A 13,394-nucleotide genomic window follows, 5' to 3' on the forward strand; every position below is an offset into this window, starting at 1 on the left:
AAGAACCATTCTTCCAGCTGAGCAGGGACCGAGGGATCATTCTCACAAACCCAGAAATCCTTCCAGATGTGGTTTCCTCTTTCCATCTTAACCAATCAGTTGAGTTGCATGTTTTCTTTCCTCAACCAGGGTCTGTTCCAGAAAGGGCACTTCAGACATTAGATGTTAAGAGGGCTCTAATGTTTTACATTGGCAGAACCAAAAATGTTTTGTAAAATCAAACAACTGTTGCTTTTTTTGCCTCCTCAGAAAGGAAAGTCTATATCCAAATCGGACATTTCTAGATGATTAATTAAATGCATACAGACCTGTTATGTCAAAGCTAAAAGAACTTTACCTATACCCCCTAAAGCGCACTCTACTCGTAAAATAGAGGTTTCCATGGCTTTCCTGGGCAATATCCCAAGAGCGGAGATATGAAAGGCAGCTACATGGTCTACACACACACACTTTCACTAAGCATTATGTGGATGTTCTAGCGTGCCAACAAGCTAATGTGGGTCAGGCAGCGCTACGTACACTTTTCCAAACAACTGCAACACCTGTAGGCTAGTCACTGCTCCAGAAGAGGACTGTTGTACAGTCTATGCAAAACACGTGTATCTGCAGCTACACATGCCTCAAATCAATTGTTACTTACCCTGTAAGCCTCTGTTCTTGGCATGTAATGCTGGTGATTCGCATTCGCCCTCCCTCCGCCCCGGCAACCTGTGGTCCTTGCAGTTCCTTGTACCTTTTCATATGCATAGACCTCTTTACTTCTACTTGCATACGCTCCATTCTCACCCGCCGGCGAGAAAACAATCTAACAATTAAACTGATGCCCGTGCTGCTTATCGCCAAGAGGAGTCGCCGCTTGACCTCGTGACACGGAAGACGTATTCGAAGAGCAACAACCTGCGCACACCCGCACCCTACACTACACGGCAGGAGTATGCAAAGCCTGTGCATTCATAGCACTACATGCCACACACAGATGCTGACAGGGTAAGTAACATAAACCTTTTTGTAAGAAATACCCATTGACATGGATCTGTCGTGGGGATGAAGGAAGGTGGGGCATGGTGTGCATAGACAGCAAGGCATAGGCAAAGTCGCTCTTCAAGGTTCTCTGTCCAGACGGCTGTGGGGTAAAGGTCGGAGCGTGGGGACTTTAAAGCTGACTCCGATTTACACCTGAGCTTTCCAACAAAGGTTTCAAATTGTACTGTTTATTTAATGCAGCCAGGAATCTCAAACTTGATCCCGAGTCTCTAGGGATGAAAGACCCAGGTGCAGCCTCACTGCCTGGCTCATTGAGAGTCTAAGCCTTGCCTCCAAGCACTCTCCCGTCTGATGCTGATCATGCATGCACAGAAGACGAGTAGGATGATAGTGCCTTTATATGCGTGGACTACTGGGTCCGTTCATACATCTGTCTACTGCTAAAGTGGACTCGCAGAACTCTCTATTGGAGGGAAAACTATGCCTAATATATTTATGGGGTCACTCTCTTGAACTCAATGTGATGCAGAAGTCCACAAAGCAACAACCGAGACGAGCTGTTGCATGAATGCACCTCCATGTCATCCGCCAAGCTTTTGGCGAAATTAAATAGCTGAAATTATGATATTGGTCGAAGTTTGTAGAGTTAGCCATTATTCTGTAATTACAGGTTGACTTTGTGTAGATGCGCATGTTTACTTAGATCCAGAGGTGTAGATTATGCCAGGGGTTTGAATTGTTTATCCCTAACCGTTCTTTTCTTTTTTTCTTCCATCTTTCTCCGGCTTATTACATTACTGAAGCATGACACGTGTCCTGTGTGTCGAAAAAGTTTAACTGGACAGAACACAGCCACAAACCCCCCTGGACTGACTGGGATGAATTTCTCCTCATCATCGTCGTCTTCGTCTTCCAATTCTCCCAGTAACGAGAACTCTGCCAGCAACTCATGAACCTGAAAAAACTTTGCCTCCTCCCCTCTCCCACCTCTTCCCTTCCTCGTTCCCTTGTGTCCTCTCCTCCATTCCTGTGCGCGCCCTCCGGTTTTTTAAAACTTTTTGAGCAGCCGAGAAGTCATCGAACTGAAACCGGAAGCAGTCATATACGCAGAATCTTTTGCAGCAGCTCCACGGCTGCCACAGGCCAAGCTCGCGTCATGTCTGCAATCTCCAGGTCCGTCTGAGATGACAATGGCTGTTTCTGAGATTTCTCCCCAACGGACTCGTGATAACATGATGCCACATCAGAAGTTGGCTATATCCCTCACCCCCTTTTTAACTACAAATGCGGTGTTATCAACCGAAAAGTGAAAGACAGAACTTAAAGGAACCTGTTCATATGGTGGTAAATTCGAGATCCTACCTCCCTTTCTTTTTTTTATGCCTTGAAGTTTTTAACCTTTAAATTAAAGTGTAACAGTTGAGATGCACCCAAATGGTGTCTGGTGACTAGACACTTTGCACTGGCCGCTGAACATACAATCCATAGGTGTTTTGTAGCCTACCTCTCCCTTCCCCACTTACCCTCTGCGCCTCTATTCAAGAGTTCAGGGCTAGAGGTGGAGTTGTGACCTAAATTATTATTGTTGCTCTGAGGACGGACATTGCAGCCCATTGAGAGCAGCACAGAAGAATTGGAGTAATGTTGAGAGCAACCAGTAAGTGATTGGCACTGATAGTGCCCCCTAGTGCTGTGTGCATGGGAGGACTTGTTCAGTTTTGGGGGCTTTACAGAATGTCTGGCCTAAAGCTGGGTCTCCCGTACCCCTGCCGCTGCACCCCATGCCATGCACCCACTCGACTCCTGACACCAGTGCACATCTTGTGAGAGCCAGCACTGGAACCACAACTGGATGCGACCTGCTGTAATGACCGGGCGACTTGCTGTAAAAACCTGCTGCTCTTTTAACAATAAATGCAATTTTGAAAGACATGTTAATCTGAGCTACTTCCCACAGAATTTGAAGTCCTCTTTGCTGACCCTGCTGAACTTACACAATAGCTAAGGAGGTGCATAAACATAGGAAGTTGGCCTTGTTTTATTTATCCTCGAAGTTTTGTCATTTAAATTGAACCCTTACCTAAAAGAACAAGTCCATCCCTACCTTTCCTAATCCCGGTCCCAGCCTGCCTTACCCATTTTCTGTCCGAGGTGGTATGCCGTTATGGAATTTCCACTGCTTGGTTGCCGTGGTTGTCAGGAAGCCAAGCCTCTGTGATCTGAAAGGGGTTTTTTCTTGTGCCAAGGGCCATAGGTGTTGCCACCACATGTGCTTGAGAGGCAGTTGGAGATTAATATGCTTCAGTCCGTTTGCAGGATGCCGGTGGTTGTTACTCGCCGCTTTGTTTTCCGGGAATGTGCTCTGATGGGTAGGTCCAGAGCCATGTGGAGGAGGCTGTGGCTTTGAAAAGACCCAGGAGTAGCTGCCAGCTCCTTGGAAGTAGCGCATGGTGTAAGTGAACACAGTCTTCAGATGGATAGCGGCGGGGCCCGCTCAGCGGTGAGTGCGGAGTGTTCTCTGGGTGCCGCCTCGCAGTCCATATGTATTCCCGCGCCCTCAAGCTAGTCATTTTGTTTTGTATATTTTGATTGATGACTGGGATCTGGGAAAACCTTCACCTTCACAGGAAGGGACCCCTTCTCGATTTGTAAGCGTATAAAACGTTCCTTGCCACCATGCTGGAAGCTAAATGCCTTTTCTTTAAAAGAAAATATAATTTAATATTTTTGTTTCCTTTAAAAAAAAAAAAAAAAACTGTTCCCAGAAGAAACAGGACATTTGTTTGCAGTTCTTCCCGCAATGTGAATAATGAAGGGACCCATTTCATAGTCCAAGATCTTGTACCACCTCTTATTTTTTGGTACTTTTCTGATTCCTGCTGGCGTTATCAACCTTTTCTACAGTTTGTGGGGAGATTGTTGAATTCCAGTGTGTTTTTTCCTCAATCTGTAGGGGGATTGCGGGGGCACATTATTGAATCACAATAGACTGGATGCTCTCTGGTGGATACTCTCTAACTGGAAATTCCTCACCCTGTGAATCTTCCCCAGGCAGCAGACTGGATCCAGAAAACTCAAACGCATTACTGCTTGGGGTGTAGGTTCCGCCATGCGACTCCGCATAAATGTCATTCCTCTTCAGAAGTGACTAACAGAACTGAATTTAAGCACCACCTATGCGCCTTGACATGAGTCCCTTTATTACAGTGCCTTCAGCTGCAGTCCGGAGCATTGCTCCTTTTTTCTTCACTCTGTAAAGAGAATGTTTGAGGCATGTGAGCTGTAGATCTCATGCTTTGCATACTCCTGCCATCTAGTGTTGGGTCCGGATGTTTGCAAGTTGTTTTTCTTCGAAGAAGTCTTTCCAGTCCCAAAGTGAGGTGACTCCTCCTTTCGGTGATAGTGTGCATGGGCATCGACTCAATTGTTAGATTGTTTTTTTTCCTCCATCAGGTTTGGACGTTTGTTGCTGTGCTCCAGTTCAAAACCGTTCTTCGGTTCCCGTCGACCCACAACCCTCTCTACCTCAACGGTATTGTTCTTGTTCGCATTTCCCACTTCTACGCGTATCGTTTTGGTCACCAAAAAATTATTTTGATCGGAAAGCTTTGTGGACGGCCTTCTGGCCTAGCTGCGTCGGATTAGCTCTCAGTCAATGGAACCGACACTGTTCAAATTTTGCCCTCAGTGCCACACGAAGTATCCGCACTCTGATTCACACAAAGTGTGTAACTTGAGCTTGTCTCCGGAGCACAAGCAGGAAGTCTGTGGCGCCTGCAAATCATTTAGATCAAAGAAAACTCTTTGTGATTGTCGGGCCCGACGTTGAGAAATGCAGCGTCAAAGCATCGAAGATACACCGGACATCTTTGGTGAACATTCCGATCAAGAAGATGTGTGGGCATTAGTGGCAGAGGAAGAAGAGATCTTCTCCAGCCAGGAATCTGGCTCGGACCTCGAGATAGACCTCTACATCGAGGATTTGCCTCAAGGACAGGGTCACGTGAGTACCTAAGACCCCTGCCCCGCCAACTTCCCCAGAAAAAAGACAAGGCTTCGGGACCACCTCTGTCATCTGGCCAAGGTAGGCACTGAGGTGACGTTTCTGGTTCCCTACCTCCAGGCTCGGCTCCAAAACACACTGTCAAGCCTTCCGGTTCCGTATCTACTCACCAAAAGCCCTCTTCGGATCCAAAACCATCCAGATCAAAGCAAAGATCTGGTTCAGAGCCAAAACTTTCAACGCCGAAAACGAAACCGCCTTCGTCCGATCCGAATTTAGACGTTGCCCCACCAAAAAAGGATTGAAACAAAAATAACTCTATATTAACCCTCATAAAGGTCGAATACACGCTAAACTACCTCAAAAACACAAACAAAATTCCTTTAAAGTGGGAATCTGTGGCCACCAGTCCTTTTCATATACCACTGCCATCCACTCCACCACCGCCCTCTCCTCCTTCTGATCCTTTACAGATTACACCTCAGGATTCTCTGCAATCTCACCATAGAAATGATAATATTGATGAAGTGGGTACACATTTGCGAGTAGACCCATGGTCTGGCTATACTATTGATCCCCCAACAGATAGCGACCCGGACCTGTACTCTGTCAAGCCATCGCCCCCCCAGATGACAATGTAGCTTACCAGGAACTCATTGCCAGGGCAGTGCAATATCATGGAGTGTCACTACACAAAGATGCATTAGAGGAAGATTTTGTGTTTGAAACCTCAGGGTCCGCACATAGGTCATTGCAGACACTTCCCATGCTTAAGGGCATGATGAGACACGCAGATGACATTTCTAAGGATCCTGTGCATGCTCGCATATTAACTCCTAGAGTGATAAAAAATATAACTCCTCCCCCACTGATCCAGTATTTATCAAGGGGCAATTACCATTAGATTCACTAGTTGTATCTAATCCTTGTAAAAGGGCTAATATCCAAACATCTCTGGATGCTCCTCCACCGGATGAAGAGTCCAAATTAACTGATGCTTCTGGCAGACTCGTAGCAGCACAGGCGGCCAATCACTGGCACATTGCAAATGCGCAGGGCCTTTTAGCCAGATACGACAGGGCCCACTGGGATGAAATGGAGCAGCTGCTTCAGTATCTTCCAGATGAGCATAAAGCCAGAGCCCAGGACTTCGTAAATGAAGGGAAACTAACTTCTAACTCTTCAATAAGGTGTGCGTTGGATGCTGCTAATAACGCTGCTAGAGAGGTCAACTCCAGCATTCTTCTTAGGAGACATGCTTGGTTAGGGATCTCTGGTTTTAAGTCCTAGGTCCAACAATTCACTCTGAACACACCCTTCGACAAAAAACATCTTTCTAGATCTGATGTTGATCAGGCTTTAGAAAAAGTGAAAAAGAACACAGAGGTCACCAAATCTGTGGGGGCACTCCAGTTCCTTTCCAATAGAGGTTCCTTTCAACCAACCGTCCCCTTCAAGAGGATTCTTTCGGGCAGGTTACATAGGGAACAATTCTAAGGGTAGAGGAAAAGGCAGCACTCCCTGTAATTCCCCTGCTCCAAATAAAAAGCAACTTCCCCACACTCCCCTCCCCCCACCCTCAGACTATGCTACACCTGTCGGGGGAAGACTGCAACAATTCCCCCCCATTGGGCGGTCCATAATTACAGGCAAATGGGTGTTAGGAATTATCCAACATGGTTATTGCCTGGAGCTTACCACCAGTCCTCCAAATACCCCACCTCGTTCTCACAGAATGTCAGCAGAACATTTACACCTGCTCAATCAAGAAGCCCAGCCTCTTTTACTAAAAGGAGCCGCAGAACCTGCACCGTTACAATGTCAAGGGTCAGGCGTATATTCCCTGTATTTTCATATTCCCAAAAAGGATGGCTCCTTGAGACCTATTCTGGATTCACATGGTGACACTTCAACAAGTGCTCCCACTCCTACAGCAGGGCCACTTCATGTCTACTCTAGACTTAAGACGCATATTTCCACATTCCAATTCACCCTGCTCATCGCAAATATCTCAAATTTTTGATAGCTGGCCAACATTGCCAATTCAAAGTACTAATGTTTGGAGTCACCACTGCTCCCAGAGTATTTACCAAACGCCTGGCTCATCTGAGAAAACAGCACATCCATGTATTCCTATACCTGGAAGACTGGCTCATCAAAGTCAGCACTTACAAGAAGTGTCTCAACCAGTTGATACACCAACTAGGGTTTACAGTGAATGCGTTGAAGTCCCATTTGCAGCCTTCAAGCACAGACTTATCTGGGAGCCACGATAGACACACTAAGAAAACTAGCCTCTCCCAATGCAGCCAGAATTCTCAGGATTCAGTGTCTTTTCACTCCGTTTCAGCCCAACCAATCATTACCAGCCAGAGTCTTTATGCAACTGCTTGGCATGATGGCGTCTTGCATCGTGATTGTTCACTATACAAGACTTATCATGTGTCCCCTTCAAGAATGCTTAGCAAGTCAGTGCAACCAGTCGCAAGGTCAATTGACCAATCAAGTGTTGGTAGATGGCCGCACCCATCGCTCTCTGCAGTGGTGGAACCCACAAAATGTATCCAAAGGGCGGCCGTTCATCGACCCTGTTCTACAGACTGTGCTAACAAATGACGCATCGCTCACTGGTTGGGGCGCGCACGTACAGGATCACACAATCCAAGGATTGTGGAGTCTAAAGCACAACAGTCTCCAAATAAATCACCTAGAGCTACTAGCAGTGTTTCTAATGCTTAGAGCCTTTCAAACTCTCCTCATAGGCAAAGCTGTTCTAGTTCGCACCTACAACATGACAGCTATGTACTATATACAAAAACAGGGGGGGGCACACACTCTCCAACTGTCACACCTAGCACAAGCCATTTGGAAATGGGCTATACACCACAAGATTTATTTCCTGACCGAGCATCTTCCAGGAATAAATCATCAGATTGCAGACCTTCTCAGGAGACAGAAGCAGCAAATCCACAAGTGGGAACTTCATCCTCCGGTCCTCCTCCCATATTTTCAGGAATGGGTATTTCCTCCCATAGACCTGTTCACCACAAAACAAAATGCCCAAGCTTCGCCTCCAGGTTCCACACCCGCTCTCCAAAGGCAATGCCCCTTGGATGAACTAGTCAGGATATTTGCTTACGCTTTTCCGCCTCTCCCACTCATTCCGTTGGTAGTTCGAAAGCTCAGGCAAACATCCCTCACACTGATTCTCATAGCCTCTACATGGGCACGTCAACTATGGTTCACCACCCTGCTGGAGCTGTTGGTAGATCCCCACCAAAAGCTGCTTCTCCCCTCCAGTCTCCTCACTCAGAACCATGGAGAAATCAGGCATCCAAATCCCTAAGAACTCAACCAGGCGATCTGGCTCCTGAAGTCCTAGAGTTTACAATTACCACCAGACTGTATGAATATCCTAAAAGAGGCTAGAAAGCCTACTACTAGGGCATGTTATGCAGCAAAATGGAAACGGTTTGTTATCTATTGTGACACTATCAATCCTCTTGATGCTTCCGTGCAGAACATCATCTGTTATCTGTTAAATTTACAGCAATCTGGAATAGCCTATACATCCATTCGCTTACATCTAGCAGCATTAGCTGCACGCTTATAAAACAGACCACACTTCTCTCTATTCAGAGTACCAGTGATTAAATCCTTTATGGAAGGATTAAAAAGAGTGATGCCACCAAGAGTCCCACCTGCACCAGGGTAGAACTTAAACATAGTCCTTACGAGGCTAATGGGTCCACCATTTGAAACAATGCATAGGTGTCTATTACAATTCCTCTCATGGAAAGTTGCTTTCCTCATAGCAATAACTTCACTGAGGAGAGTTGGTGAACTCCAGACATTGACTATACAAGAACCCATCTTTAAGCTTCATAAAGATAGTGGTTCTTCAAACAAGTTCTAAAATGTCTTCCTAAAGTAGTTTCTGCCTTTCATATCAATCATTCAGTTGAGTTACCTGTGTTGATTCCTCAACCTGATTATGTAGCAGAACGAGCTCTACACATACTTGATGTTAGAAGAGCTCTACTATATTATGTGGAAATAACAAAAGAATTCCGCAAAGCAGCTTTTTTTTTTGCGTTTTCACCACCACACAAAGGCAATCCCATATCTAAATCAGGCATTGCAAGATAGATTGTGAAATGTATCCAAACATACCATATGAAAGCGAAAAGAACTTTAATAATACCCCCTCGCAAGATAAGGGCTACTATGGCCTTCTTAGGGAATAGTCCCTTAGCTGACATTTGTAAGGCAGAAACCTGGTCTACACCGCACAAATTCACCAAGCCCTATTTATAGATGTGTTGGCGAGACAACAAGCTAATGTAGGCCAGGCAGTACTTAAACTCTTTTTCAAACAACTGCAACAGCTACAGGTTAGCCACCGCTTTGGGAGTATACTGCTATATAGTCTATGCAAAGCATTTGTTCTACACCTCACATTGAACGGATAATGTTACCCAGTAAGCATCTGTTCTTGGCATGTAGAGCTGTAAATTGACATGCGCCTCCCCGGGTACCCGTAGTTGTTGCAGTTTTTACTTTACTTACATATGCATGGACATCACTAATCAACACTTTCTAACGCCATTCTCACCCTCTACAGGAAAATAATCTAACAATGGAGTCCATGCACATGCACACTATCACCGAAAGGAAGAGTCACCTCACCTTGTGACTGGAAAGACTTCTTCGAAGGAAAACAACTTGCAAACATCCGGACCCCACACTAGATGGCAGGAGTATGCAAAGCATGTGAATCTACAGCTCTACATGCCAAGAGCAGATGCTTACTGGGTAAGTAACATTATCCTTTCTTTAAAACATTTCCAGTGTCCAAGGGATGTCACCCCCCAAAGAGAAGGAATTCAAGCCTTATAAGGACTATTGCAACTGATGGAGCCGCTCAGGGTGGGCTTCTGGTGTTTAGATTCTTCCCACAATTCCAAGGCTTGTAATGATGGTGCCCAGATGAACTCGAAGGCCATCTGTGACTGTGAGGCAAAACTATGTGGAGAAACGCCGAAAGGCTGCACAACAGTCCCCCTCTGAATCAAAGGTGAAGATCCCTCCTGCTCCTTAAGTCATTCCAGAAGCAGATCTTCCTTGCACTTAATGTCTTTGGGTAAGTTGAAGAATAAACACAAGAAGTCTAAGCAATGCTCTGCCCCTTTTTGCTGCTTTTGATCTCTAGGGACGGCGCAAGGGCATCACCGTGCCTCAAGGTCTCGCTCCCGTTCCTCCGAGGAGCTGGTTCCATCTGTGGTCCCGATGCACTCCAAGTTCCCAGATCCATCAGCGACATTGCAGCAGGTAGAGGCCTTTTGTGAAGCTGTGCTGCTCTTTCACACACATGCAGCTCGCTCTGGCATGTCTGTGGGCCCCAAGGTGTTCACTGGTACTGCCACTGGGGTTGCTGCTGACGGGTTCGCCGCCTTTAGTGTTTTATGTTACCACTGACACCTCTGCCACCTGCAGAAGACCCTCAACACATGGTGTTGTCCGACCCGGAGCTGGCATCCCCTGACTTACGTTCCACAGCCCATGCTGAACCCCTCTGTCACAATTCCCCTGCTGTGCAGGTGTGCGTAGACATTATACCAGCTTTCTGGTTCTGAATCTGGCCATAGCCAGCATTATGGAGACGACAATGGTGCGAATGGGGAAGAATGTTTCTTATCTTAGGAGGCTAACTGGTATATGGAGCTGCAGGATTCCAGTGGGCTGGACACCTCACCCGCTACTGGACTGGGTTCCACCCCCGCCCCCAAGGCCAAAAACTGAGGAAAGCAATTCATTTGCCACAGCAATAAGGAGGTCTGCTTAGGTCTTTGAACCTCTCCTTCCCACTAAGGAGGTAAAAAATGTTGACAAAGGGACTACAGCCTGGCCAAGCACCGAATGAACCCCTGTTAACCATCAGTGAAGCCTTTACAGACACGCTGCCTGGCATAAATCATGGTCTGGTCGCCCAGTCAACTGACCGGTCGCCCACCGCCATCGATCTGCTCCAGGAGACCCAGATTTCCTCACAAACCACCCAACGCTTGAAAGTCTGTTGGTCCAGGCATCTATCAAAAGCCTAATGCCCTTCCTACCATGCACCCTGCGAGCCAAAACGAGTGGACACATTCAGAAAGTGTATGTTCTCCTGAGCCAGCCTCGCTTTGAGGTCGGTCAGCACAGTGTGTTTATTAGGCTATCAGACCCACGTACTGGGTGGTTCATGGTGGGTGAGATCTTGCCTACGGTCTCTAAATTATTACAGGCTTCTGTTAGCCAAACTATTCAGGGCGGTGTGGATGCAACAAATTTGTCATCCACTCATTACAATATGCCGACTCACTACAATACGCAGATTTTTCGTCCTGATGCCTAACTGGGATTGGACTCCAAAGGTTACTTAACCCCCCTAACCTCTACTGCACCAAAAACGAAATGGCAATTACCCTTACAAAAACTCGGGTCATGATTTTTGGCAGAAAAATAAACTAGAAGGGGAGTTGGTCGTTGGGTTGGAAGTCAGTTCTTCGAGGTTCGTAGTATACTGCATCAGAATTCATTGAAACCAAGAATTGCTTCCCTCATCTCAGCCTTTCAACTAATGCATCAAAAATTACAGCGCCCGACCTTTCTGTCATTAGTTAGAGCAATAAAAGCCAAGTTTATTCCAGCGCCTTGCTATGGTACAGTAGCTTCCCAGGAAAGTTAGGGACTTTTCTCAACTCTGCACAAAATAAAGGTTTTCCGGCTTGTTTCATTCCAACACCCCCCCCCCCCCCCCCCCCCCCCCCCCTTCCGTCATCTTCTCAGATTCTACTTGAATTTGGTTTGAATAATCAAAACCTAACACAAAAAGGCTCTCACTAAATATATGTAACAACTTCTGTCCTCTGGCAAAGCCACATTGCGTGCCCTGTAGTGGTAAGAAATCACAATTGGTACACAATCAAATTTAAATAATTGGGCCCAGGATTTCCATGCAGCATTAAGAGACCTAAAAGCGAAAGAATGATGGGATCTGGCACTACCTCACAACTCCTTTAAGAACGTAATTAATAAACAAATAAGAAGGTTGTCATGGCGCAAAGAGAAAGGAGTTCAGTAAAAGAAGTCGCGCCAGGGCAACTATTGACTCTTACAAGCAACCTCGCCCACAGAAATATTCAACAAGATTACTGGGATCTTTTTACAGAAATACGTTACTTCACCTGCGATTAGGCTTACTTCAAACATTGGAATACATCCCTAAATGGCAACGAAAACGAATGGATACTAGGCGCAGACTATGCCATTTACACGAGGAAAGCCTGATACACATCTTATTGATCTGTCCCATTTAACTAACCGAATGCAAGATACTACGGAGAAGAATCTTTAATCTGTATGGCATTAGAACTTGTCGGCATGCATTACTTTTTTGTATGAAAGCTGAAACCCCTCCAATAATAGCAGCCTTTATAAAATTCCTGCTCAAACCGCATCAGTTATTGTCAGCAAAGGGTCGGATGATCACCATATAGTTTGTCAACCATTTAACTTGATGTCTTGCTCTTCAGAAGTATCTTCATTGTTGAATGGTATAATGCTATTTTCTAAAATATTGTTTACAACCGGTGGTGGGCAAAGTTCACTATAGGTGATTTTGAAGAACCATGATTACGCTCTAATCAGAGGAGTCTTAATTTAAAATCCTCAAGCATTTTAAGAGACTGTACGAACATGTCTAATAAAATTTGGAAACCGCAGGAAAAGGAGGGCCCTGCGTCACTTAACAAAACAATAACCTTACTGACTATAGGTGGCTTTGCATGAACATGTCTGCACTTTAACCAGGAAAAGGTAGGAAAGGATGATGCACTTTAAGATTCTTCATACCAACATGTCTGCACTATAATGTGGAAAAAGGTAGGAAGAGGGGCACTGCAACACTTTTAACAAATCTAGGTGACTTTGCACGAACATGTCCACCTTTTATTCAGTAAAAAGGCAGAAAAAGGACATTATTTTACCAAATCGACAATCCTGTTACCTGGAGCTGATTCTAATGAACACGCTGACACGCTGGTATCTGCATCTTTTTATAATTTTTAGCCTCTGTATTTGAAATAGATATTTGTTTAAAAGTATACATTTTAACGCCTTGAAGAAGTTTTTCTCCGCATCTAGTGGATTTGTAATCCTTTATTGGTCATGCTGTGTAATATATTATGGTTTTTATCAACTGAAATAAATATTCTTTGACTTGTCATCCACTCCGGCATGCACTCCCCGGACTGTCTAGGCAGAGCGATGAGAACGGGCATGGTGTTTCAATGAGGTCCAGTGGTGCCTCATGAGATTTGCATGTGGTTTTGGAAATGCCTTTCAGTTCCTCCTGACTGAGAAG

General features: G+C 45.5%; 1 protein-coding gene across 1 annotated transcript in view; it reads left to right on the forward strand.

The window, feature by feature from the left end:
- The window catches only part of RNF126 (ring finger protein 126), a 107,321-nt gene extending 104,405 nt beyond the window's left edge, over nt 1-2,916 (forward strand). The window contains exon 9 of the mRNA XM_085639980.1: nt 1,788-2,916. Within this exon, the coding sequence (XP_085496106.1) occupies nt 1,788-1,937 (150 nt within the window). The 3' untranslated portion in view covers nt 1,938-2,916. The remainder of the gene's footprint in view (nt 1-1,787) is intronic.
- Nucleotides 2,917-13,394: the final 10,478 nt, after the last annotated feature.

Source organism: Triturus cristatus, chromosome 12 (assembly GCF_964204655.1).
Source record: "Triturus cristatus chromosome 12, aTriCri1.1, whole genome shotgun sequence".
NCBI lineage: Eukaryota > Metazoa > Chordata > Amphibia > Caudata > Salamandridae > Triturus > Triturus cristatus.